General features: G+C 39.4%; 1 protein-coding gene across 2 annotated transcripts in view; it reads right to left on the reverse strand.

Annotated features, from left to right (window-relative positions):
• The window catches only part of RNF217 (ring finger protein 217), a 52,174-nt gene that overhangs the window by 12,484 nt on the left and 14,437 nt on the right, over window positions 1-25,253 (reverse strand). For both annotated transcript variants that reach the window (XM_044425172.1, XM_044425163.1), the window contains exons 2-4: window positions 15,311-15,544; window positions 7,366-7,530; window positions 1,119-1,320 (exon numbers count right to left, since the gene is read on the reverse strand). In XM_044425172.1, coding sequence (XP_044281107.1) covers window positions 1,119-1,320; window positions 7,366-7,530; window positions 15,311-15,544 — 601 coding nt within the window. The remainder of the gene's footprint in view (window positions 1-1,118; window positions 1,321-7,365; window positions 7,531-15,310; window positions 15,545-25,253) is intronic.

Genomic DNA, 25,253 nt, shown 5'->3' on the forward strand with positions numbered 1-25,253 from the left:
TGGAAAGCAGTCTCACAAATAGGTCAACAAGAGTGCCTATCCCACATGAAAATGTACTGGTCTACTTATATACACACGCTGCATGTAGTTAGCTGTGGTTATCAGAACACAAGAGTTAGGCACCAGTGCTTGACTGCACCTGCATGCTGTATTTCCTAACAAGTTTTCCCTAACAGACCCATCATGGATTAGATAGTTACTTACTGACTTATTCAGAGAAAAAAAAGAAAATGAGATAAAAGAGGTCACAAAGATCACAGAGAACTTTGGTTCCTGGGCAGTTTAAAAGTACCGTAAAAAAAGAGATAAAAATAAAGAGCAAAGGCCCACAGTTTGCTTGTTACTTCTTTTAGACTAGACACAATTTACATTTGAAAAACTAACTCACAGGCTTCCCTATGAACTGCAACAGGTAAGACTCCTTACCAGCTACACTGAATATACTCAGTTGTTACAATGGTTAAATATTGTAAAGGGACAACTTGCACTGGAAACCAAGCCCCAAACAGACATGAGAGCCATCATGGGTAAAGCACTTTGCCTGTGTAATGCAACCTATGCACTGGCCTGTACCTATCACGTACAGATACACTCACTACACAGATTCAATGGATTACCATGTACACTTAGCATACCATTACCACACCCACCACAGCATCACGCACAAGGTTGTTAACTCTGTACACAAATGGACCAACTCAGTGTAGAAGCCATTCATGGGTGTTTTGGTCACTAGCTGTAAGCTGGGAGGTTCTGTGGCAATTTCTGTTTGCCTCAAAAGCAATTCCTACTAGCAACATCTAACTCTACATCTGATATAAAGTACAAATCTCCTTTGGACAATTGACTGTATGTCCTCTAGGACAACAAATGCAGTTTAGTAAGAACTTTAACTAAGACAAATTTCATATGTTGTCAACAGTGGGACGATACTTGTTAAACAATTGCACCTTCTATTTTGATGAAGTATCTTTACTAACTCAATTCAACCTGTGAAGATTACACTACAGTTCAGACTGATTATTTGCAATGTGATTATTTTTAAAGGATTTCCAATGTATGAATCAACAACAATCACTTCAGGTATATTTCTCTGCAAGGTTTTGTTATCCACTCACCACAGACAGAGCCTCTCACTAATCTCCTTAAATGTGGTCTCTCAGGGAGGTAGCGGTATTTGCATCCAAATATACTGAGGTTTGACGTGTGATCTCCAAAGAAACGGAGTTGCCGGTATCTTTCCCCGCAGCGGTAACAGAAATTAGTATTACACTGTGAGCAAGTCATGTGGTCACACCCTTCTGTTCTCTGGATATGGATCTTTACAAGCAAAATAGAAAGAGTGGGGAACAAACAGAAAAAAACCCATTATTTTTAACGAAGTTGCTTCTACCTAACATTGTCAGTTTGATAAGACTTATGAAGAATCATTCAATATGGACCTCTGAGAAAAGTTACTGTCTTACTGGTTAGGAACTTTCAGCAGACACTCTTCTAATGACAAAATGGCCTGACTTTCAGAAATACTGACCATGTAAGTCATCTGCTCTGAAATACAGAATTATATGCAACAAGTCAAAGAGACTTGGAACTGGTCATAAGCTATAAGGACTATTCAGGTTAATGTTTACAACTTAAAGAAAGTTGTTAGGCTTTCCCCCCAGTTTAATTAATTAAGAGGCAAATTCTTTCCAGAAGGCTGCATCATTTTTAGGGAAGGACAAAGCTCACTGCACTTCATTAAAAAAGAACCCAAGTTGCAGATGAAGAAATCTGTCTTGCAGAGCTTCTGCTAAAGCAAATGTAACTGGCTTAGATGGACTAGTAATAGTCAGGACCCTGATGCTCTAACTAAGTTTCAACAGAAGAGGAGACAGAGACAAGGTACAGGAGCAAAGACAAAAGCCAAGGATAACAAGAAAAGAAGGTGTGTTAGTTTTGGTTTTGTTTCTACAGGAGGTTAAGCATTATTAGTTAAGGGATGGGAGTTTCCACAATGCCAGGACTTTGCATTGAGGTTGCTGGAATTCTGTATACATTTTAATAAATTTACAACTGACACTGCAATCCGATGCATTTCTACTGAGAAATAAGGCCCACAGAGTTCAGTGTGGTTTAAAGTGTGTGTTTATAATGTGTCTTCTCTATCTGCAGGCATTCTCTGATCCCAAATGTAAATGCCACTAGAGCACCAGCAGTGGCTAGCAGAGGGTACTGTAAGATTCAGTGAGTTTACATGCCAGTATTTCTTCAATTCATAATTACACCCATCAGTTCTCTAAGCCTAAGGTATTACCAAGAAATGGGGCTCTCCTGTAGAGAGGTCAAATGCAAAATAGTTCTGTAGAAGAACTCTGAAGTTACAAATATAAAACACTGAATCTAGATTTGTTTTAAATGGATATTCTCCCTTTCCATCAATCCAAGGCAGTATATAGTAACTGAAAGACATACTGCATCTTAGATTAACTTCTTCTGTATTAAGTTACCCTTTCAAGCTCTTCAATCTTCTAGTTATTTAGCAAACTGGAAGCCTATGGGGGTGTACACAATAATTCAAACAGAATTTTGAAAAGTCCAACTTTTATATTTTTACTTTTAAAAAACAGATAAAGATTCTAGGTTTCTTGAGTAGGAAGCACCTGTCCCTCATGCATGTAACATTTATTATGGTAGATGCTGCTACACTTGTGATGACTGGCAATGCTGCAAGTCAATGTAGTATCTCTTGATCTTTGCAGGGTTTCCCTCCCTTTCCCATCTTCCTCTGTATGAGGGGAAAGAGCAAGCCCAATATACTTTCCCAGTATGGGCATACTATCAAAGAGACATCAGAAAAATATATACTGGCCTTCTCTGAATGCTGAAGCATAATACATTTCAGTTTTAATTTAGAGATAACTGTATTTAGTTTCAGATAAACATAATCCTGAATAATGCCATGAATAGCTCCTCTTAGTTTTTACATACCTCATTTTCCTTTTAAAACTTATTTTTATTTTTAAAGTTATAATATATTTTATATTGAAGCAGAGTCTCAGGTGAACTGGCTGACATTTGGAATAAAACCTCTTGTTGTTTGTTTGATAAGCCTGGAAAGTAGGGACGGTTTCTTTGTTCCTTTCTGAGGAGGAGTTAGACATGGCATGGAAATGGAAAACATGACTAAAGCTAAGTCAATTTCTTTCAAAAAATAAAAAGCAAGGAGCAGGAAGGGAACAACTGTCAGTTCATAGACCAAACTAATTATTTGACTAGAATAAGCTGTAGTCCCCTAAACTCCAGTTGCAAACTCAGAGAGAAAGTGTTTATGTCACGGAAGACAACTTTATCCTTTTAAACCCTCCATAGTAGTTTGCTACTGACATTTGGTGGTGAAGCACTGTTTTGTTTTTGGCTTCTACAAATTTCCAGGCTATGCATGTAAGTTACCCAACCCAAAGGGGAAATCCTTTAAAGAAGGTGGCCATGGACTTATCTAACCTCCTCAGACTGGCCCGCCATAAAGTTCAGTACTGACCAGGAACCGTGTTTCCAAAGAAACACATAATTAACATCAATAATGATAATCAAAAGCATGATCGGGAAACAGGCAACCACCACCACCAACCGTTTCTGCTCAAGTTACAAATGCTTACCCATTTGGCATCACATCTATACTTTTCAAAGTCACAAATCTCAAATATGCCCTCCTGCCCCTTGAGATCGGCAGCAGAGGCCCTTCTCCGGGAACCCTCCGTGAAAGGTATTAGGAAGGTGAGAACCCGGAGGAGGGCCCTCTCTGCGGTGGCGCCCCATCTATGGAATGTGCTCCCCAGAGAGGTCTGCCTGGCGCTGTTGTTATTTGCTTTTCAGCGCCAGGCCAAGACCTTTTTATTTAAAAGTTATTTTAATTGTTAATTTATTAATTGTATTTATTGGGTTTTTATGTACATGCAGAGATGTTTCCGGTTTTTTAAGTCTAATTATATAATTGTTTATTTATATTGTAAGCCGCCCCGAGGCATTTTGCAAATGGGACGGCATAGAAATGGTTTAAATAACTAAATAAATAAAACTGCTTTGGCAACAGGGCACTAAAACTGAATCAGAGCTGAGCAGTTTGTCTGAGGGCAATCCTATGAATAGTAGGTCATAGGAAAGACCCTTAGGGTGCAAACCTATGCATGTTTAGACAGAAAAAAGTCCTACAACTTCCAACAGGTTCCAGGCACTCACACTGACTGGGGCCTGCTGGATGATGCAGGACAGAATTGGACCTTTAATATGGAGTGTTAATAAACCAGGCACTAACCGACATGGAATTGGTCTTCCTTTCTAAATTGTTTTGCACAGTGGAGTGTTATGGTAATAAAGAAAAATTGAAACTTTAAAATAATAGATTGTCTAGATCAATAATGTATATATCAGGGACCTGGATGAGTGTAGCAAGAACTTGCTTTATACCTTAACAGACCAGATAACTGTCTACTAGAAATCACCTATAACTCTCCGCCAGCATTCTACTGATTGTGAGCCGTCCCGAGATGCCATGCATACGGGATGGCATATAAAAGTTTTAAATAAATAACCTAATCAAATATCCCACAATTTAAAGCTCCTGGGAGTATCACTGAGGAAAAAAGCAGCACTAAAACTTCCTTTCAAATAAAATGAAGTTTCTCTGGTATTAAAAGAAGCAAGTTTTAATGCAGTGAACAGAAGGGGTACAGTCATATAGAATAATAAAAGGGTTTAACTGTTTTTGTGAACGGCAGTAGCCTTTGCAGCTTGGCATAATTTTTGGTAAACACAAGGAATGTATATGACAGTGATGCTGCAATTCCAAAATGTCAGTTTCGTATCAGAACAAAGTGTTCCAAACATATTCTACTTCCTTTTTGTGCAGTGAGAACGCAGTTTTGTAAAAACAAGCAGAACCAGTTGGTAGAAGCATTCACCATGCCTCAAGGAAGTAACATACTACAATCCTCAGTTCTCTTGATAAAAATGTTTGTACTGCACATAAAGTTCATTTTTATTGCCATTTACAGTGTTATTAAGTGAAGCAGGTTTAAAATATCCTTTTTTCTTAAATGCAGTTGCTGGACCAGAGATAAAACTCTCTAAATAGCTGTCCTAGATTCTGGTGCTACCACCTGGTTAAACTATACTTTCATTGAATGTCTGAATACTATGTATATTCATTTATGTAAAGCATTTAGAAACTAAATATTGTAGTAGTTTTCTTCTGACAGATCAACCAAGCTGAAGTGTAGAAACTGGCACTAAAAAATCCTGACATACAGTAAAGCATTTGTTTTCAAAGTAAATAAAGTTGTGGTCAAACTAACAATTAACATAGGTCAGCACTGTTGGTAATCAATGGAACTAGTAATTCAAGGCACAGGGACTGGCAATTTCAAATTCTTCAGGCACAAGTTTTCCTGTGTCTTCTCTTCCTATAAGGATACCTTCAGTGGAGTTTGGCCCCAGGTTTCTGACATGTGAAGCAAGCTAAAATCGTCTTAGGGTAAATCCTATGCATGATTAGACAGAAAAAAAATCCAAGAACTCCCAGTTTCCTCAGCTAGTATGGCTGGCCATGGAATGGTAGCAGTTGTAGGGATTTTTTCTGTCTAAACATGTGTTAAGATCACACCCTTCAGCGCTCCTTTTTTCTGTGCCAGCTGCCACAACCTTATTATTTACTAAGCAGAAACCAAATCAAAGTTGTCAAACCAACCAGTACTCTGAGGTATGAAAGAAATTCATGACTAATTTGATGGAAATATTTCAAGATCTTTGCACCATCACTGCAGGCTATCTTTTTAAAGAAATAAATATTCCTAATTCAGCTGTTATGTCACATCATCTACTGTAATGTCACTGCTGAACTCTTAATATAGGCTACAAAGGAAAAGTTAATGCTGTATTATTAGCATAAAACAAAAGTTGGCATTTGTCCACAGAAATTCAAGCAGCTGTCATTTCCCTTCTATGCACAATCCACATCGTTCCTATGTCTTCAGCAACAACAGAATCAGAACTGGAAGGGACGAAAAACACATTTTTCTGCCAAAGGCATGAACTACCAGAATATTATTGTGCATAGCTGAACTTTCTTGCCTCTTCCTGCCCTATGTTTTTCAGGCATAAACTAGATGCACATTTTATGCAGAAGATTAAGTTGTAGCGGATTATATGAAAGATTAAGTTAATAGAATTGGGAGTTGGTAGAATTCTAGTCTAGAATTTAAATACCACTATTTTCAGGGTGCACTTTGCATTTCTCTGTAGCATGAGAACCACTGCTGCATGGCTCCTTGTGCTTAGCAAAAATATAATCAGAAACCCAAGGATGTGGAGCTCACTCTGACATCGTTCCTCATACCACTATCATCCTAGATTTTACGAATGGCAATGCTGGTGTGGTGGAAAAGTCTAATACTGGCTCTTCCTGCATTGTTTGGGACTTCCAAGTGCTTTGTCTCAGAGATCTGATGTATAATGGCTTGGGGTTCATATTCTGTGTAGACATAGGTATGCTATCACCTATACCATGGGTGGGCAACTTGTGGCCCTCCAAATGTATTGGTCTACAATGTCCATCATCCCCAGTCAACACAGTCAATGGTGATGGATGATGTGGGCTGTGGTCCTCCAAATGTTTTGGCCCACAAGTTGCCCACTCCTGATGCTCAATCTAGAAGAGAAGAAATACATCTTCCAATGCATCTGTTAGGTTTCCACCTGTAGCTACCTTGAATGCGTATATGAAAATGCAAATATTACATGTTTTGTCCATTCATATTTTGTGAAATGTTGGTTCTTTGTTTACCACTACTACTTCTTCTCCTTCCCCTTCTCCTTGCAATCTTAGGCTATTAGTTCCTTGAATCAGTAGAATGCAATGAAAATTGCTGGAATATTCCATCCTGTAAGACTTGCATATTGTAAATCTCAGAAAGATTAATTTATTCCAGAAGTCTTGAATTTTGATTTGCTATTATTGTGTATGTGTGAGTGATGCTCACAATGTTTTTTTTATTCTGTTTTAATGGGAGGTAGTAATTTTAACAGTTTCAAAATTCAGCAGTCCAGCTACCACCAACACAAAGAGGGAGCCATTAAAAGCACTTTTAAAAGAGTAGCAACATCAGCAGGTGACAGGGATTAAGTTCTTCTGAATTTAAATGAGCTGATAACACATGCTTAGCAAATGTGAATATCATTAAGTGAGTAGGCACAAAACACTGAGCTTTGAAAGTTTCATTGAATCAAAACCTGAACAATAACCTAGTTTGCACCCTAAACTGCTTTGATAATTTTGCAGCATCTTAGCCACTCCTGCAAGGCACGTAGGCAGAAATGCAGTCTTCTTACCTTGCACTTTGGACACTTCTGAGCATTTCTTTGCCCGTGTTCAATTTCATTGGCCCAGTGACGTAATAGCTTGTCTCCCTTTTTGTACTCTTTGCAATTGACACCTTCATGCCAGGGAGAGTGGCACTTAAAACACCACACAAATTGGCAGGTCGGGCACTGGATCTGTATAAATAATAGTAGGAAACAAGAAACATACCATTTGGAAAAGTGGGCATTAAAAGTGATTAGGCATCCAAAATCAGCATCCTTACACAGGAAAATGTGAGTCTGTCGTAGAAAACGCCAGTAGTCCAAAGAAGCAATCCTATAGTCCATGGACAATCTCAGAGGGGAAGGAATAGGATACTTCATATACCCAGAACCAAATCTAATGACAAATTCTGACCTTGGAGCTGGGAACCCATGCCCCGACCCCTTTTCCTCCAGTGGCTGGCACAGGAAGAACTGTTCCAGCAACCTTCCAAGGTTGGGAACTGAACCTCAGAAAGCAGGCAAAGGGGACATTCAGGTGGGTGAGGAGGGAAGTAGACCGCAGAAGCCAGGGTACAATGTAGGCAGTATCTCCTGCCCTCCCCCTCTGACGCCCCCAGGACTAGAAAACCAAAGGCAACTGACAGAACGGGGGAACCAGGAGATGAAGGTCCCCTCTGCTGCTCCTCTTGTTCTACACTGGATGATCATCAGCTTCTGAGTTCAGAGACTGATGAGTCTTGAGTGGATTATGCCCCAACAATCGCTTTGACAATTTTGCAGCGTCTGCGGCCAGTCCTGTAAGGGACATAGGAAGGAATGCAACACAGGATGTGATCAAGGGTTCTTGCCAATCAGCCACAAGGGCCATTTAGTTAGATACGGAGTTAAAAGTTGTAGGCACCCCAGTCTAAGAAAATGTTTTGAAAGCAGTGTGTAGTCACGGCATGCTGACCTTCATATTTGGATAATCTACCTTCACCACCCCCCAGCTGCTTCCCATTCCTTGTATTGTCTCTACAATAACAAAGTAAATGAAGAGGACTTAGTTCGGGAAGGATGATCAAATGCAACCATAATCTGGAAGCACCATTTAAGCATCACATACGCCAGGCTTCATCAACCTGGTGCCCTCCAGTATGGTTGTCCAGGGAGTTGTAGACCAACACAGCTGGAGGTCACCAGGTTGGGAGAGTCTAGCACAAACAATGACACACGGATAAATCCTTGGCAGAGGCTTAGCAAGGAAGCCTTTTCACTCCTCCTTCACTGACACTGGGCATTATCATGCAAGCCTGTGAATCCTGCACTCCCTAAGAGGTAAGCTCTTGTTCAGAGCTTTGCCTGAGTCAGTCTGATGTGACCAATATTTATCCCTGGCTATGTCATGATTAGACCACTGCAATGCAGGAGCCTAGAAGAGAATCATGATGCTTCAACTGTGCAAAATGCAAGCGCTGGCTTTAACCCTTGAAGTTCTAAGCACTGCTCAGTCTAGCATCTAAGAGACCTCCTGTCTTGGAATGAACCTTCTCAGTTCCTGATCAGCAGGAAATGTGCTTTGGAAGACACCGTTAGTAAGAGGTCTGCTTGTCAGGCACATGGGGAAGCGCTTTCTTTTTTCTGTGTTGCTCCCAAACTGTGGAATTCACTCTTGAAACTCTTGAAACTCTAAGTACTCTGGATTTAAGAAAGGTGCCAAGAGTCAAGAAAAATAATTTCTACTTTTTAAATATTGTTATTGTACTTTCTAAAAACAACTGGAATATTTTACTATGTTTGCTTTCATTATTTGTTTTCTGAATGTTTTGCAAACCACCTTGGTTGGCTTCAGAAAGGTGGTAGAGAAAAAGTCCTAACTCTAATACCAGGCCAGTTTGCACTTCCTCTTACCTGTAATGATATGCAAATAATATCCTTTTACCTGGGTATTATCTACAAAGGTATTGAACTATTTAGGGACACCCCTGAATGTGTAGAAGCCAATCTTATTTTTGGATGGCCCTGTTTCTCTTCAAAACTGATAGGCACTGAAGCAAATAATGTATGCTATTAGAAGGGATAATACCTTATTTGCTTTTGATACGAAGAGCACTGGAAATATCATCCCTTCCTCATGCAACAGACAATTGTATAATGTGATATGTGGAGTATTTACAGATCACAGTATAGACTTCCTATATGGATTAAACAACGTTTTAAGAAATGAAGGGATCCAAGCTTCCATTGTTGAGATCTGCTGAAAACAGTGACACAGTTCTCCCTGCCCTGCCACAGTTATTTTTACTCTACCGAAAGCCAGTCCCAGAGTCAGTGATGGATCTTCTCTGCTGGATATTTCAGTAATCACCCTTGGTGTTCTCCTTCTATAGTATGCAAACACTCCAAGCCCTCAATCCATCTATCATTTTGTTTCTTGCTATCAGACAAGGTACTACAAGTAATTCTTATACTTGTTGAAGTTTTTAAAGAATCCAGTAGAGTTAGGTCCACCATCTATTCCTATATTGTTTGAAAACCAACATTATCTTAAATTTTGATCTTGCCTTACTTTTATTATAACATTAATAAATTGTGGCTGGTATATTGATATATGATCTAATCATTTGTTTGCTTCTATTCTGGGGCTGACCAGAGGTTGTGCCCTTTGTGCTTGATGGTTGTGTCTTGGTGAGATTCCATTAGTTCAACAAAATCTTTCTAATGTTACCTAAAGCCTTGCCAATCCTTTTAATAAATCCTTTTTTTGTCTTGCCCAAAAACTCTGGTTAAAATCTAATGAAAATATTAGGAGCAAAGTAATTTCATGCATTAATTTGAAAAGCTGGAAATGTAATATATGCTTGAATAAAGTGACAGTCCAAACTTATCAAGCTTTCCAGCTTCAGATACTGATTTACATTATTTAAATTCTTAGAACAGAAATGTAAATGCAAAAATATCAGAGAAATGCAACATCCCCAACTGGTAGAGTTTGGTGTTTGTAATGATATGCAAATGATGTTAAAACAAATATAAGCAGATTAGCTATGTAAAACACAACCACTGGATTCCTTAAAGCATGTTATTTCTTCTCCTACTGCTTTTCAATCATGGTTATTCAGTAAGAACAGAACAAATGGAATGTTCATGGTTTTGTATCTGTGTACTGCGGATGCATAATCATAATGCATCTCTGAGAGCAGATGCTGCCTGTTTACTTAACATGCTTTCAGCAGAATACCCAGTAGTGTTGAAGACTGGATACCTGCATTCGAATCATGCCACTGCCACAAAGTTCTATTTCACAATGATCAATGTTGCAAAATATTCTTCTGACTAGCCCAATTAATTCTTCTTCAAGATTTGCCTTTAAAAGGTTGCAACTTTCTACTCCTGATGGGAACCCTTAAGCATCTTGAACATTAATGACTCCACAACAAAAAAAGCTGACCTTTGAAATATTATTCATGTTATGAAAAATGTGACTTAGTTTAGCAAGATGTATTTTGTAAGGCTTGACAGAAAAGCTAGTTTCATAATGATATGCACCTACTTTCAAAAACAGATGGCAGAATCAATGTTGCCAAAACCCTGGCAACATTTCTTCAATATAAGCAAAACTGGGCATTTACCATTCAAAGGATTATGCCTGATCTTTCTGCAGTATCACTAATCTGGTGAAGGGCTTTTGAAAGGAACATGCACTGGCAGTGAGTGTGCACTTGCAAAAAACACTGGATGCAAACTTCAGACAAAATACATAAAAATAATGAAGCGGTACTGAAGAAGAGAAACTTATTTAAGCTGCACATTGAGAATGTATCTTAAACTGTTAGTTACTCTGTTCTCACTACAGGTAGAAAAACTGGGCTCATAAACATGAAGGAAAATGTTGATATATGTCATGAGGATTTTACAAAATCAACTGTTTAAGTTAATTACACTGCTCCCCTACCATCGTTATCACTACACACAAAAAGCACCAGAGCTTAGGGTATCGGGGCTGATGGCCAAAATCCTACTTTTAATTCTGGTGTAGGCAACCTGAATATATTCTGAAAAATCATCCTGCATGAGAAATGCACACACCATACAATGTGGTAGACTGTTGTAGAATTTTATCTAGATTCCAATCACTGTGCCAATTTTATTTATGGACTTCTCTTCCTGCTACAGCTAGAAGTGGTCAAGCATCAAGAACTTAGAGGGTGTTTCACATGAGTAAGAATATGAAGAATGCTCACTTAATTCAACAGTGCAAGGAAATCTTCAAGACAGCACTGGCTCCAAAGTACTTATTACTTCTGAGCCTTATTTTCAAAACAATTATAAGCTCTGACTGCATCAACCGTGGATGCACAGCCACTCTAATATGCCATGAAACAAATGGCTGGATTTTCTCATCACATGCCTTTCACAAACAGCTGCCAAGAGCAAACAGGAGATAAGGAACATATGTAGTCCCTATTACTGGCTGACGACATCTTGAGAAATATTATTCCGATTCCTTCACAGAATCTCAACTATTGTGAAAAGCTGCATTTTGAAACATTCAAATTAGGTGCTTATGGCCATGTACAAAAATGTTTGGAACATAAAACCAGTAAAAAAACTACAACAATTGATCTTACCTATAGTCAGTGGTGCGGTTTAGAGATCATGAACCAAACCTTCAGAACAATATTTTCAAGTTTCTGGGATACATTGCTGGCTTGTGGGCTGCCTTTGTTCTTTTCTCTACTTTCTGTTCTTCTCAAACCACCATTTGTAACAGTGTACAACTTACAAGCTTGCAAGTCATGGCAAAATGTGGTTAGAGAAAATCAGTATGTGGAGAAGTGACCCTGCAGGGGAGGAAAGGGAGGTAGCAGGAGTGAGCATATTACCTGGGGCATGTTCCCAGGTTCGCCAAAATTTCATTTACTTAGAATTGAAGGAAGCCCTGCTAATTTATTTAGGTAAATACATTTAGCTAATGCCTTCAAGTACTTTTCAAACCAGCTTATGAAAAATAAACTATATAGTATACCAGCAAAACATAGAACATAAACCACAGCAGGCTTAAAGCGGGGGGGGGGGGGGAGTTCCAAAGAGGAAAAATTGATCCTAAGATACCATTTACAATGAAAATTATAATGTATGTCAAAAAGCATGAAGATTGGCTATTCAATGGGTTCCCAAAAAGAACATTCCACAGATGTGTTGTCACTACTCTGTCCGTTCCCATCGACTTTTTCTAAAGCTAAAAAGAATCCTAGAACAATCCTAAGATGCTAATTTGGAAATGAGACCAGGTTTGCACATAGCCAGGGTCATCTAACAAAACTGATATGGAAATACTGCACCCAAATCTGCTCAAGTATGAGTTTATTGGATAGCTTATGGTAGTTCTTCCTCTTCCTGCAAAACTGAATATGGAATGACTTACTGCAAATGAATTAACAACATGATTTGCAGCCTACAAGTGCCATATAAATAGTTTCAGTAAAGTATTTGCTATGGTTTCACAAGCAGATGAAAAACTGAGACATTGACAAACCATGGCAAAAGACTTACATGTTTTTCCCTTTGTGCTGAAGAATAGATTGAGAAGGACTTTCTTATCAACTGCTTTCAAAACCAAGCATGATTTTAGTATAAACATTTAATCAGATCAACCATACAAAACCCACCTAAATACTAATTGTTTCAATGGTATTTATATAATTATACTTGCCCAAGATTACATAGTTATGTCTGGAAATTAATAAGAGTAGCATGGGAATACTGAAGATCTACGTACACTATCATATTAAAAACAAATTTTGGTTAGCCAACAAAACAACAGTTATACAGATCACAAGTCCTGATCTGTATTCTTTCCTAAGCAGGACCTTCCACAGATCTCTCTTCTGTGTACCCATAAATCTGAGAACAAGCTAGAAATCCTCACCCCCACCCCAAAACAGGAAAACATACCACACTCAGCAGCTAAAATACCTCTAAAATTATGTTAGAAGATATTTTGTCTGGAAAGCAACCAAGCTCTTATAACTGCAAATTCTGAAATCATGAATATATACATTAATTCTGACTATTTTTATATCAAAAATATATTACATACTGTGAAAGGAAGGCATTTTATACATTTCTAAATCACCTTCTACTTTGTTCTGCTACCTTATAATGCAGGGGTCTCAAACTCGCGGCCCGCGGGCCAATTGCCAGGATGCGCGGGGCATGGGGGCGGGGCCCTGCGGCCTTCCAAGCGCCGGCAGCGCCCAGGCCGGCCTCTGGGAGCCACGCGGGATGGGCGGCCCACCACCACCGCTTGATGCGGCCCAGCCTCACCCAGACTCTACTTCCAGCGGCCCCCAGGTAAGTTGAGTTTGAGACCCCTGTTATAATGTGTAGTGAGGAGCTGACTCCAAACAACATATTTATATGTTCATATTTATATTTTCATGGAGGAGGAAGCTATCAGTGGCAACTAGCCTTGCTGGCTATGTGCTACCTCTTTTACCAGAGGTGGTCTGCCTGCATATACCAGTTGCTGAGGAGCTTGGACAGGCAGAGGTCTTGCACCCATTCTGCTTGAGCAATCCTGCAGGCAGCTGCTTTGCTATCATGTGTACAGAGTGCTGGTTCAGATGGACCTTTGGTTGGATCCAGCATGGCTTTCTTATTATATTGTTGTTCTATGGCCCTTCAGAATTACTCCATAAAGTATTAGTGAACCAGACTGACAGCAACTAACCAAAATCTATGGTAGGAGCCTTTCCTGGTATTGTCTAAAGGTATATGTCAGCCTTTAAACCTAGAACTTTATAGCGACATTCATACATCATACTTAGCCACCTTACAAATAAGCCAAGGGGAGTGAGCAGTTTGCAAAAAAATCTACAGGGTGACTGACAGTTGTATTCATACCTTTTACTTGAAAAAATCCAGTCTTTTGTAGGTGTGAAAATGTGTGCCCACAGATTTCTGTTATACCTGGTCTTGCCTGATCAATGCCCTCATCTGTTTCAGGTGTCAGAAAGTAGCAAAGTGCAGCAGGTAACAGAATGGCAGGGGGAGACTGTTATTCTAGCTCATTTTCACCCAGTTGCTGTCAATTTTCAATCAGCATCAAAGGGGAAGAAAGTAAACCAAAAAGGAGATGGCAAAAACATCTTCCTTTTCACAATGTAATCATCTAGATTTCAAGTTCTCAGAACCCTCCACATTTTCCATACATGCCTGGTTCTCCAGCTACTCCAGAAATGGGAGATACTAACCTGCCTTTTAATGCCTCCTTTCTGTGTACTGTTCTAAGTTATCCACCATGGGTCACTGTACTGTGCAAGCAATAATTGGTCATGACATAATTTCCAAATATTTGCTTTTAAAAAGTGTGCACATTGCACATATATATTCACTGATGCTCACTTGGTAAAGGCTGCAAGCCCGTATTCATATACCTGGAGGTAAACCCCATTGAGTTCAAAGACAAAACATATATATGACAACAAAAACAACACAACACATAATAAGAATGGAAAGATCTGCTCATGATTTGTGAGTAAATCAATAAAAGCCTGATTGCAGGACTTTCCAAATCAACTTCCACTGAAGCTACACAACTGCACAGGAAAAACCTACAAAGAAATTTGAAAGGCTCAGCCATGCACCGCCACAGCAAAACATTGATCTGAAAGCATGACGACATTCACTTAATACTTCATGAAATGCAGGATTTGCCCGCTCTTGTGAAATACCCTAGAGTGCATGGCTGGTTCAACATACACAAGGAATTACAACAATCAAAGCAACTTGCATGTAAACTGGCCAGTTATTCTGGGCAGGTAACTAATATGGGTTATGAAGCTATACATTTGTATTCTAAAAGCACAGCTTACATTAGATTCCAGTAAGAGAAGAAAGCCCATTTAATGCCCACCATATCCTGGCCTACTTTTGCTGCTCACAGCTGTGTCATCTAATCCATAGCTCTGGTGAGCATGCTCACTTTGTACTTGTTCTCCATTTTGGTAGGGGTTGGAATGTGGCCTCTCTTCCTGAAGGTTGTAAAGTGCTTGCATTGAGGGCATGGCTTGGTGCTTGAGTCAATACGGCCAAGTTCCAGGAAGTACTTATATTTGATGATGTCATCATGTGGCAAGTTGAAGAGGATGGTTGTTTCATCCAGATGTTCATTGCACTCTGTTATTGGACATGGGATCTCTGTTTGCCCCACCTGCACCTGCATGTAAACAAGAGAGTGGTGATCAACAACTGTGTTGACAAGTTCTTCATGCAGCTGTGCACCAAAATGCAACAAGCGATATCCAATGAGGATCTACAAACTCTTACCAATTCTGTTGTGCAATAAGCCCCTCCAGCCAATTCCACTGCACAAAAAGGACTCACTGTTTGTGCAATTCTGGATTCCCTGGGGAAGCCCCCAGATGTGCAGAAATGCTCGTTTCTGGCTTAGAAAAGGTCAGCACAGCTCCCTTATGCAAATATAGTTGACCTGTTCCATTCCAGAACCAACATTTCTGCTCATTTCCAGTTGCTCCTAGAAGCACTAAATCGCTGTTGTGTAAGTGCACCATTGAATACTACCCAATATTTTCCTTTCAAGCAGAAAAGGAAATGAATTCAACAAGGCTTTACACTCTAATTGCATACAATAATAACAGAGTATGAAGTTGCCTCTCTTTTGGTTATTAATAATTTGCCAAACTTTTACAGGATTTACAGAATATAAAGCTGTTTACAGAGCTCAGGATCCTCCTGCCTGCCAGAATCCACATAACTCCAGTATGGAAAAACCCTTACACAAACTCCACTCCAGGACAACTTAAGAGTAAACAATTAAAAAGAAGAATTAAATAATTGGTTCACTATTTGAAATATATTTCACACATAAAGAAAATCACCCACTTTAATTTATTTTTATTATGGTAATTATTTTGGGTATTTCATCTGCACTCTAGAAAGAATTGTTGCAATACTTTTTTATCCTTTGATCAGCAACAAGCTATTGATATTTTTATTTTAATGCATATTTAAAAACTGTAATAGTAGTCAATTGACCTCAAATGATCTCCAGGTTGAAAAGTTAGAGACACATCTACAACCTAAACAAACTACTTTCGATCCAGCAATTATTTTGCTCGATAATACCAAGCAATGCATCATTTTAAATTGAAGCAGTTAAAACATCAAGTACATGAACTGAACAAAATTTATTTTCCTAGGAAACAATGTGTTTTTTAATGAGGCTAATTTTTGGTTAGGTAAAAGGTTATAAGAACAGCAATTTATCATTCAGCACTGACAGAAGCTACCATTACAGGTATAAAAGAAGTCTCCCTGAAGAAGTGCTTTCTTGAAGACCACAATGAAGAAAGCAAAAGTGGAAAGAAAGGACAACATCATATAAATTGATGATAAAGAGCACAAAATGAACCTAAAATATTTAAACCTGACCTTTCTTACATAAAAGAAATCTAAGGCAATGCTACTCTCAAAAGCAACTCATTCTGACTTTCAACACTCTCTAATGGACTTTGGAAGAGCTAGGCAGGTTTCCATGGGAAGGGCATTCCACAGAAGGATGCCATTAGAAAAAGGCCTTGCCCATCTTAGCTACTTGCTGAGCTTTAAGTAACAGGGGGATAGGGAGCAGGGCCTTTGCCATAGATCCAAAATGTACGTATTGTAGGAGACATGTTAAAGCAGCCTGATCTGAGGCTGTTTGAATTTAAAGGTCCTTTGAATTGAGCGCTGAAGCAAACAGGTAAATCAGTGAGTATGGATCATTTTTCTCCATTTAGGATATTATTCTTACTTGGAAACATTTGTCAACAAAACTTCCAAAGTCAAGCTCTAAGGCAACAATTATAATTGCCCCAAGGCTTCTTAGCAGCAATCAGGCCCAAAATTTGTAAATGCTCCCAGTCAATTCACAGACTATATGATTTAAATGCTACAAACCAAAAGAAACACAAATACCTATAGTTTCTTACTTTCTGGATATATTAATTTAATATTATATCACTGAATGGAAGTAGATTGTTGATGGACAAGTTGCAATAATGGTCATGAAGAAGAGAGGTTAATTCTCAAAATATGTATATTTAGTGCAGTTATGATATAAGGTGCACAAGTCAAGAAAGCAGAGAGTAAGATTTAAAAGTACAAGGCATGCAGCATGAGGGAGTTCCACATGCAGCCACTATTCATAGTGCATAATTATTTCATTATGCATCTACAGGTCACACATGGTGCCCTTATACACTTCCTGCCCCAAAAGTACTTAAAATAACAGTGCATGAATGAAGACAGAAGTAGATGGAGGAGGACAACAGTGTGACTTCCATGAGCAGAAATCTCTTGGCCCACTCTTTGGGGCTTATACAGGTCAACTTGTGGTAAAGGTTTTGGATGTTGGTTAAGGGGTCCAAACATACTAGTTTTAATCATTTGCACTGAAATAACCACCCCATATTAACAGCAGCACTGGCATGCATGCAGGCCAAGACACCACTATGCACTGGAGGTCCATACTGCCATTCTTCTGTACATGATAGTATTAGAAAGCAAATCCCACCCACAAAACAGCCCTAACCCTGAAAGCAGATATGCAACCCTTGAGGGGGGAAAGGTGTAAAACAAATCAACCTGTTTTGCATCATGAGAATACAGGACACTTTACAGAATACGAGAAGGCACGTTCCTGTCCCGAGAGCTCACAATCTAAATTTGACACAACTAGCTGTTTCAGTTGTTCACATTAATCACAGGCTCAGGTGCAGAAATGCCTAGAAGCTTGGGGATTCTACCAAAGGCTTCTCAGAAAAGGAAGCCTTGGAGGAAAAGTAGGCAGAAGGTAAGAGAGGTGACATCACAAAGGTGTTTTGGGAGATACTTCAAAGCATCCAGAGCAGCAAAGGTGGAATTCTCTGGTTTGAGGACAGAACAAAGATGTTTCAGGAGGGAACTGCTGAGAGCAAAGGGAAGGCAAGACTGTGAGAGATTTGAAGGTAAGGATGAGGAGCCAGTGCAGGAAGTTAAGGAAGAGTGTCACGTGATCATGGCCACGGCAGGGTGAATGATTACATGCCACTATCCAAATGGCAATGCTGTATAAATTTCCAATGTGCATGAGAGGTTATGAACAGTAAAATCAAGAAACTGGATGAGTACATTGATACAGTAAGGTGATCTGCACTTTTAGCTAGAAAACAAGATTTCCACAACCATCAGCAAGGAAAATTGTAGACAGAGACATCAATTCAGCACCTTGCATATGTCTCTTTGATTAGGATCCCTAGTGCTCAGTCTCTATGAGGTCAAACAAGAAGTCCTTTGGTTAGAAACATTCTCTGTGGGAGAAGTTGATAAAATGCTTTCCTCTGACCTTTAACAATTTTCCATCATCCATCTTTTGTCTTTGTTTTATAGATTTTGAAAACCTAAGCTATGCACAGATAACCTGAAGGATTCATCTGGGAATGTTAACTGAATAGCCTCTTCTATTCTTTGGTTTCATTTTTCAGATCAAAGAAAGAACTCAGGCAACCTTAAATCACCTTTTAACCTTGCATGTATTATTGAGCATTTATATATACACTTGTTAGCCAAGTGGTATTTTAACAGTGCGAGCCTATACATTTCTACTCACAAGTAAAGATCTTCAGTTTTGGGGAGGGATTTATTATACTTCATTGGTATATGCATGTTTAAATTAAAGTTGCTACAGAGCTCAAGTTTTGTCCTGTACATCCCTGCATTTTCAACCCATAACAGCACATCTTCAGAAACATGGTGTGGTTTTCTGCCAAGTAGAAGTCCAGAGAGAGAATCAAAAAGCCTCTCTGTAGTTCGAACGTATGTTCTGTGTTAAAGGATCTCCACAGGAAATTGTGTTTCAACATGGAATCTTTCTCCTTCCTACCCACCCTGCTCTTTTTCATCCACAGCTTCACAGTATGTATGAGTTTGACACAATTGCTTCTTTAGAATAGCATGGTGGATATGCAACTGAAAGTTTCTCAGCTGGGCATTACTTGAAACGAATAGCATAAATACAACAAGTCTGGAATAACTCCCAGTAGAACAGATTCAATACTGCATCAAAACATCAGATATGAACTCCCAATACTGCTCATTAAGCAGTATGTTAAGATGAAAAAAATGGCAGATGTTAAGTCAATCCTACAATTAAAAGTTTGTAAAATGAAATTATACTTCCTTTATCTACAGTTCCTAACCCTATTTGCAACAGACGAAGAATGAGGTTATACCTCTTACACAAGAGCAAGTCACATACAAGGTATTTCGACAAAGGAATTAAGGTTATGAAATGTGCATCTAAAATTAAACTCTTCTGTAGCTTCAACCGCTGCACAGTTCTGAATTTTCCAAGTAAGTTTTTGAATACACACTGCTCTACACAAACAGCAGTAATATTTTAATCCAAAACAGGCAGACATTTTGCCAAAGCCAACACCTGCATAGATCCACTCCTAAAAGCCAGCACCACAAACTCCCTTTTAGCCATAATCATTTTGCAGGCAACAGATATTCACGCCCTCAGGTAATCATCTGGCCCTACCATTACACAAAGTGAAGTGACTGCCTCAGACTACTGTTTCTGGGTGTTACAAAAGGGCAGCAAATAGCTTTGTTTTTATTTAATTGTTACAGTTCAATTCTGTGTTTCCTGCAAGGAACCCATGGTGGCATACATGATTCCTTGTCTTCTCCATTTTATCCTCACAACAACTGTGAGATAGGTCAGGCCAAGAAGGTTACTCAGTGCACTTCATGACTGTGCAGAGCACTAAACCTGAGTTCTCGGCCAACATTCTAACCATGTTTCCTAGCAATGGCCTCTGGTTTAATCAGCCACGAAGTACAAGATCAAATAAGTAGGTGCTGACTCTAATAATCAGTCAATACTCAGTCCGCGTCCTCAAGAACTACAAGCTGAAAAGAACAATCAGACGAATGGTTTCTGAGGTTCTATCAATCTGACCTGCCCTAATATTGGAGTCCAAGTCAAGGGAAATCCAAGTTACTGTGAAGAGCAATATTCATCCCATGACAATAGGATTTCCCTTCCAGCCTTAGGTAACTGTTGCCTCTTTAAGGCTAGAAGACCTCATTTTTCTACCTCCCATTGCCTACAGGTGCTGGGCTACATACCAGGTGCAGATGAGGAGACATTTTATCCCTTTCCTGTGTTAAGGCTATGAGCTTTCAATCATAAAGTATAGACATAACTAGTTTTACCAACATGTCACAGTATACCATGAGCATCTGCCTTGCTAAGCTAAATTCCTAGAAGAAACTGTTATTCTGCCCAAGCAAATGACTAAGCACAATCCAGAAATAGCTTGCTTCTATTATTCTACTGCATCCAAAGCCAGCCATTTGGAATACAGACCCTTGAAAATGGCACTCACAGCATCATTTAATCCAATGGGAAATAATCACATCAAGTCTCTCAATCAGGGAGAGTAACACAGAGAGAGAGAGAGAGAGAGGAGAGAGAGAGAGCGCAAGTGCAGAACAATGCATTGTTTCAAGAGTGCCTCTGAATTTAGCCACTGATAACCACTTGAATTTCTAGACCTTAATTATAACTATTTTGTTACTAGCATTTTATAGAATTTCTTGCCATTTAAAATTAGATTATTTTCTATGATGTCATCAATTGGGCAATCACAGAAGTCCTTTTTCAGCTAAATTGTCAACATATATGACCAGAGATCAAGTTCGGAAACTGGCAAGATTTAGTTCTAACATGCCAGCATAAAGGAAGACTACCATCCCTACCCCAGATACTCATTTTTTGAGCCCATATGGAGATGCTGGAAGACTAACTTAGGGAAAAGGGAGATAAAATGACTGAAGAGGACTGGGAAGCTCGGGAATACCCGACAGGCTATAGACCAGTGATGGTGAACCTTTTAGAGACCGAGTACCCAAACTGTAACCCAAAACCCACTTTATTTATCGCAAAGTGCCAACACTGCAATAAAACCTGAATACTGAGGTTTTAGTTTAGAAAAACAACTCCTACATTAACATCTTTTGTCTTAAAAGAAAAACACAATAACAGAGCTTTCAATGATGCAAACACACACATATATATCCTTGGCAGTGCACTGACCGGCCATGCAAAAGCTTGGACGAGTCAAGGCTTGTGACATCATCACCTGGCGCCGCTACTCCTTTCTGAGTATGTGCATAGCCCCTACGTGTGCTGTTATCTGATGCTGGCTGCTGGGGCGACTTGACTCACGTGCTGACAGAGAGGGCTCTGTGTGCCCGCTCTGGCACACATGCCATAGGTTCGCCACCACTGCTATAGACCAACCCTGAACCTTTCTGAATGAGGCATTTATTGTTGTTTGCAGATGCTTCAAGTCGACACTGTCATACTCCTAAGCCTTTTCTGTTATTCTGTTATTACATAACTCCTCCCCCAACCCACTGAAGAATGTCTGGTATATCTGGGAATGCCAGCATGAAACCCTAGTATATGCGTGCATTTTAGCTATACCAGAACATTGCCTAGCAGTTACATAATGGAAACTACAGAGAGACAGAGAAGGGGCAGAGGTGAAAAAAAAAGAGAAAATACACATGGAAATGAATTAATCATAATCCCACAAAGAATCAGGAAGAAGAAACCTCAATAAAGTGATGGGCTAAAAGCCTCATATAGAAAAGCTCTGTACATATGTACAGGCTTTTAAAAAGAAAAACTAGCATGGAAGTGCATGGTAGAAACAAGGTAGAAATAAGTGTGATTATAGGTAGTGACTGGACAGAGCAGAATAAGATCCTCAGGAAAAAAATGCTACTAAGAACTGGAGAAGTTGAAAGAACTATCCCACCTTCCCCAGAGAGGTTCACCTGGTGCCAACACTTCTTTCCTTTCAGCGTCAGGTGAAAACCTTTTAATTATCCCAATATTTTAATTGTTAACCTGTTTTAATTGGTGGTTTTATATTTATATCAGATGCTGTGCAGCTGCTACTTGTATTTCTATTTTTATTCTATTTTATGAATCTGTTGTAAACTGTCCTGAGATGTCTGTGAAGGGACGGTATAGAAAAGTTTTAAATAAATAATAGGGAAGTCAAATACTTTTTCTGGGAAAAGGCATTCTCTTTGTGGGGTAGAACCTTTCACCATTCTTATTCTTACCATTCTCACTATACAACAATCCCCCACCATCGCCTCTAAGGAGGAAGGCATGATTAATAATTAGTTCTAAAAGAAAGTCAGTTGCTATTAACATTGAAGCAGATAATACAGCTAGCAACCATTTAATTAAATGGCAGTAAAGCCCACAATAAACTGAAATTAAGCCATAGTGAATTACTGTTTCAAAGAGAAACGGGATCAAAACAAAATCCTCTAAGGCAATAAAGAATAACAACTGACAGGGATTCCCAGGCCATGATTCCTATGGAGAGCCTGGATGCTACAAGAGAGAAGTCCTTGACCCAACAGCCAGCACCAGCACCAGGCAGTGGTGCAGCACTTAACAGTTGGTCAGAATCATGTACGAAGTGCTCCAAATACTGTAGTTCCAAATTATTTTAGCCTTTAGAAATAATGACTAGCAAAATTAGAGTCAATTAAGTGGTACAGGAGAAAAGTCACATGATCCAAAAACTACAGCCCTGCATAAAAATATCCACTGCCACATTTTGCACCTTTTGCAGCTTAAATTTACAGGAACTCTTCAAAAGATGGCGACATATAGCGCTCATCTGCCTGGATGTAATTAAGAGTTTTGTGACAGACGCTACATCTGCCTTCTCCAGGAAGCCATGCAACTAGTCCTCCAGTCTAGTCAATGCAAAATCCAGTCCTCCACTAATGTCAGATAATGACTTAAAGTACACCACTTCCCTAGAATTTTGTGATAATATATATACCTGGGATTCATCAGCATATTAATGATGTGCAACCCCAAAATTCTAGTTGACTTTTCTCTTCCAGTATTTCCATGTTCAAGTGACACGAGGTCATGACAGAGCCCTGGAGAAACCACAAGTCCCTCTCTTCCAGGAGGGACCAGTAACACCACAAATCAGTGCACTCAAGTCCTCCTTATCTGGGAGACCCAGACAGATGTTATGGTTAACATCACTAGAATCACAGAGAAATCACACATACAGTTGGTTTGCCTATGTTCCAAAGCATCAGAAAGCATCATCTCAAACCAACAGGCAAAGCTAGAAGCTTACTGCAAATATCTGACATCTGGCTACTGCTACATATTGCAAGAAGTTGAAGCTATACACAGGTAGGTAATGTGCAGATTACCCGCTCTCACACAGCTTACAGGAAGCCTGGAGACACTTTCCAAAATGGCTCCAGAAGGAAGAGAAGGAACCCACAGGAAGCAATAGAGCCCATACAGAATAACTCTTTTGTCTACCCACCCATCGTCATCCCCACCACAATATACCCCAATGATAGTATTTTTAGTTTTGCAGAATAACTGGAAAAAAATCCATCCATAACTTCCTGTGAATTTTTGAGAGCTCCAATAACCAATGTATATTTGCACTATGATCTCAAGTGCCTCTTCCTTTGCAGAATCCAGCTTGAATATCAGGCATGTCTAGCTCCATAGAGAAAACGATTCTTTGTTGCAACACCTTGACCATCATTTTCCTTGCACAGAAAATTAGTGCAATAATCCTGGTAGCTGCACTCTTTTTGCATCTCCTTTCTTGAGAACTGGAATGTATATTTAATGTTTTTAGTCTGATGGCCATTGTTTTTTTATACTTACTGACATATTCTTCTTCAGTATCTGCAGCTTGGAATCATTCTATTTGTATCTTATCTACTTCAAGTTTTTTTTTTCATTTTTTTCACAGCAGCTTTCAGTTCACTTTCTAATATTGCACACTCTTCCTCATAAAATTCCTGTTCAAAGAAATGGTTCATCTTTTTATCTCTACTGTAAAATTCTTTTGTACATTGCTTCACATTAGTATTATTGAATTACATCTATAGCCTGTCTTTTTTCCTCTTGTGAAGAATCCAAGGCAGCTTACACAGCTCCATTTTATCCTCACAACAACAACCCTGTAAGGTAGCAATATCTCACATAATCTTGGTGAGCTACACACTTCAAAAGGGGGCACATGCCCACCAGACCACTGCAAGTTGGGATTTAACATGCACTGCCAGAGAGCAGCAGCCCTGGTTTTGCATTCATTCTGACTCTGATTCTCTCTCTCACACACACCCCTTAGAAAGGAAAGGATTTTTTTTCTGCAGAAAATGGAGAACAGACACGAGCTTTTAACCTAATACTGTCTAGGCAGTAAATATCCTTATTACGTCCCAATCGTACTCTGAATTTCTAAAAAGATAAAGAGCTTCCTGCCTAACAGGGAGAGAAGATAGCCAACAGAGAGAACAAGACGGTCCATTACCTGTCCTGCAGGACAGCCTCCTGACAGCAGTCCTTTGTGTGGGCAGGAAGAGTGCAAGGTATCCACAGGCTGGGGTGCCAGGCCTGTATTCAGAGCCTGCTCCCCTACTTCCCGCTATGTTCAGAGTTTGCCCCCCTCCCTTTCCTAAGTCCCTGATCTTTTTACTATTTATCTGTACTTGCAATACGGGGAAAAATGTTTCCCAGACTTATGCTAATTGCTGGATGGGTGCTTCATTGCTTCTTGATGACCTTAACTATTGTTTTTATGGGTAAAAAGGTACATTCTTTCTTTGTGTTTGTTAGCTGCCATTGATGGAGTAATTTCTAGGGAGCTTAGGACAAAGGTTATCCTCCTTGCTGGGTTGTTTTTTGTGATCTCTTTAAGGAAATGTCTGACCTTTTCTTTGGAAGAATTCCAGCATTCATCCTTATCTAAGCTTACCCCAACATGGTCCATGACCTGAAAGTCCATTCTGGC

Source organism: Varanus komodoensis, unplaced genomic scaffold (assembly GCF_004798865.1).
Source record: "Varanus komodoensis strain SLA01 unplaced genomic scaffold, ASM479886v1 scaffold1, whole genome shotgun sequence".
Lineage (NCBI taxonomy): Eukaryota > Metazoa > Chordata > Lepidosauria > Squamata > Varanidae > Varanus > Varanus komodoensis.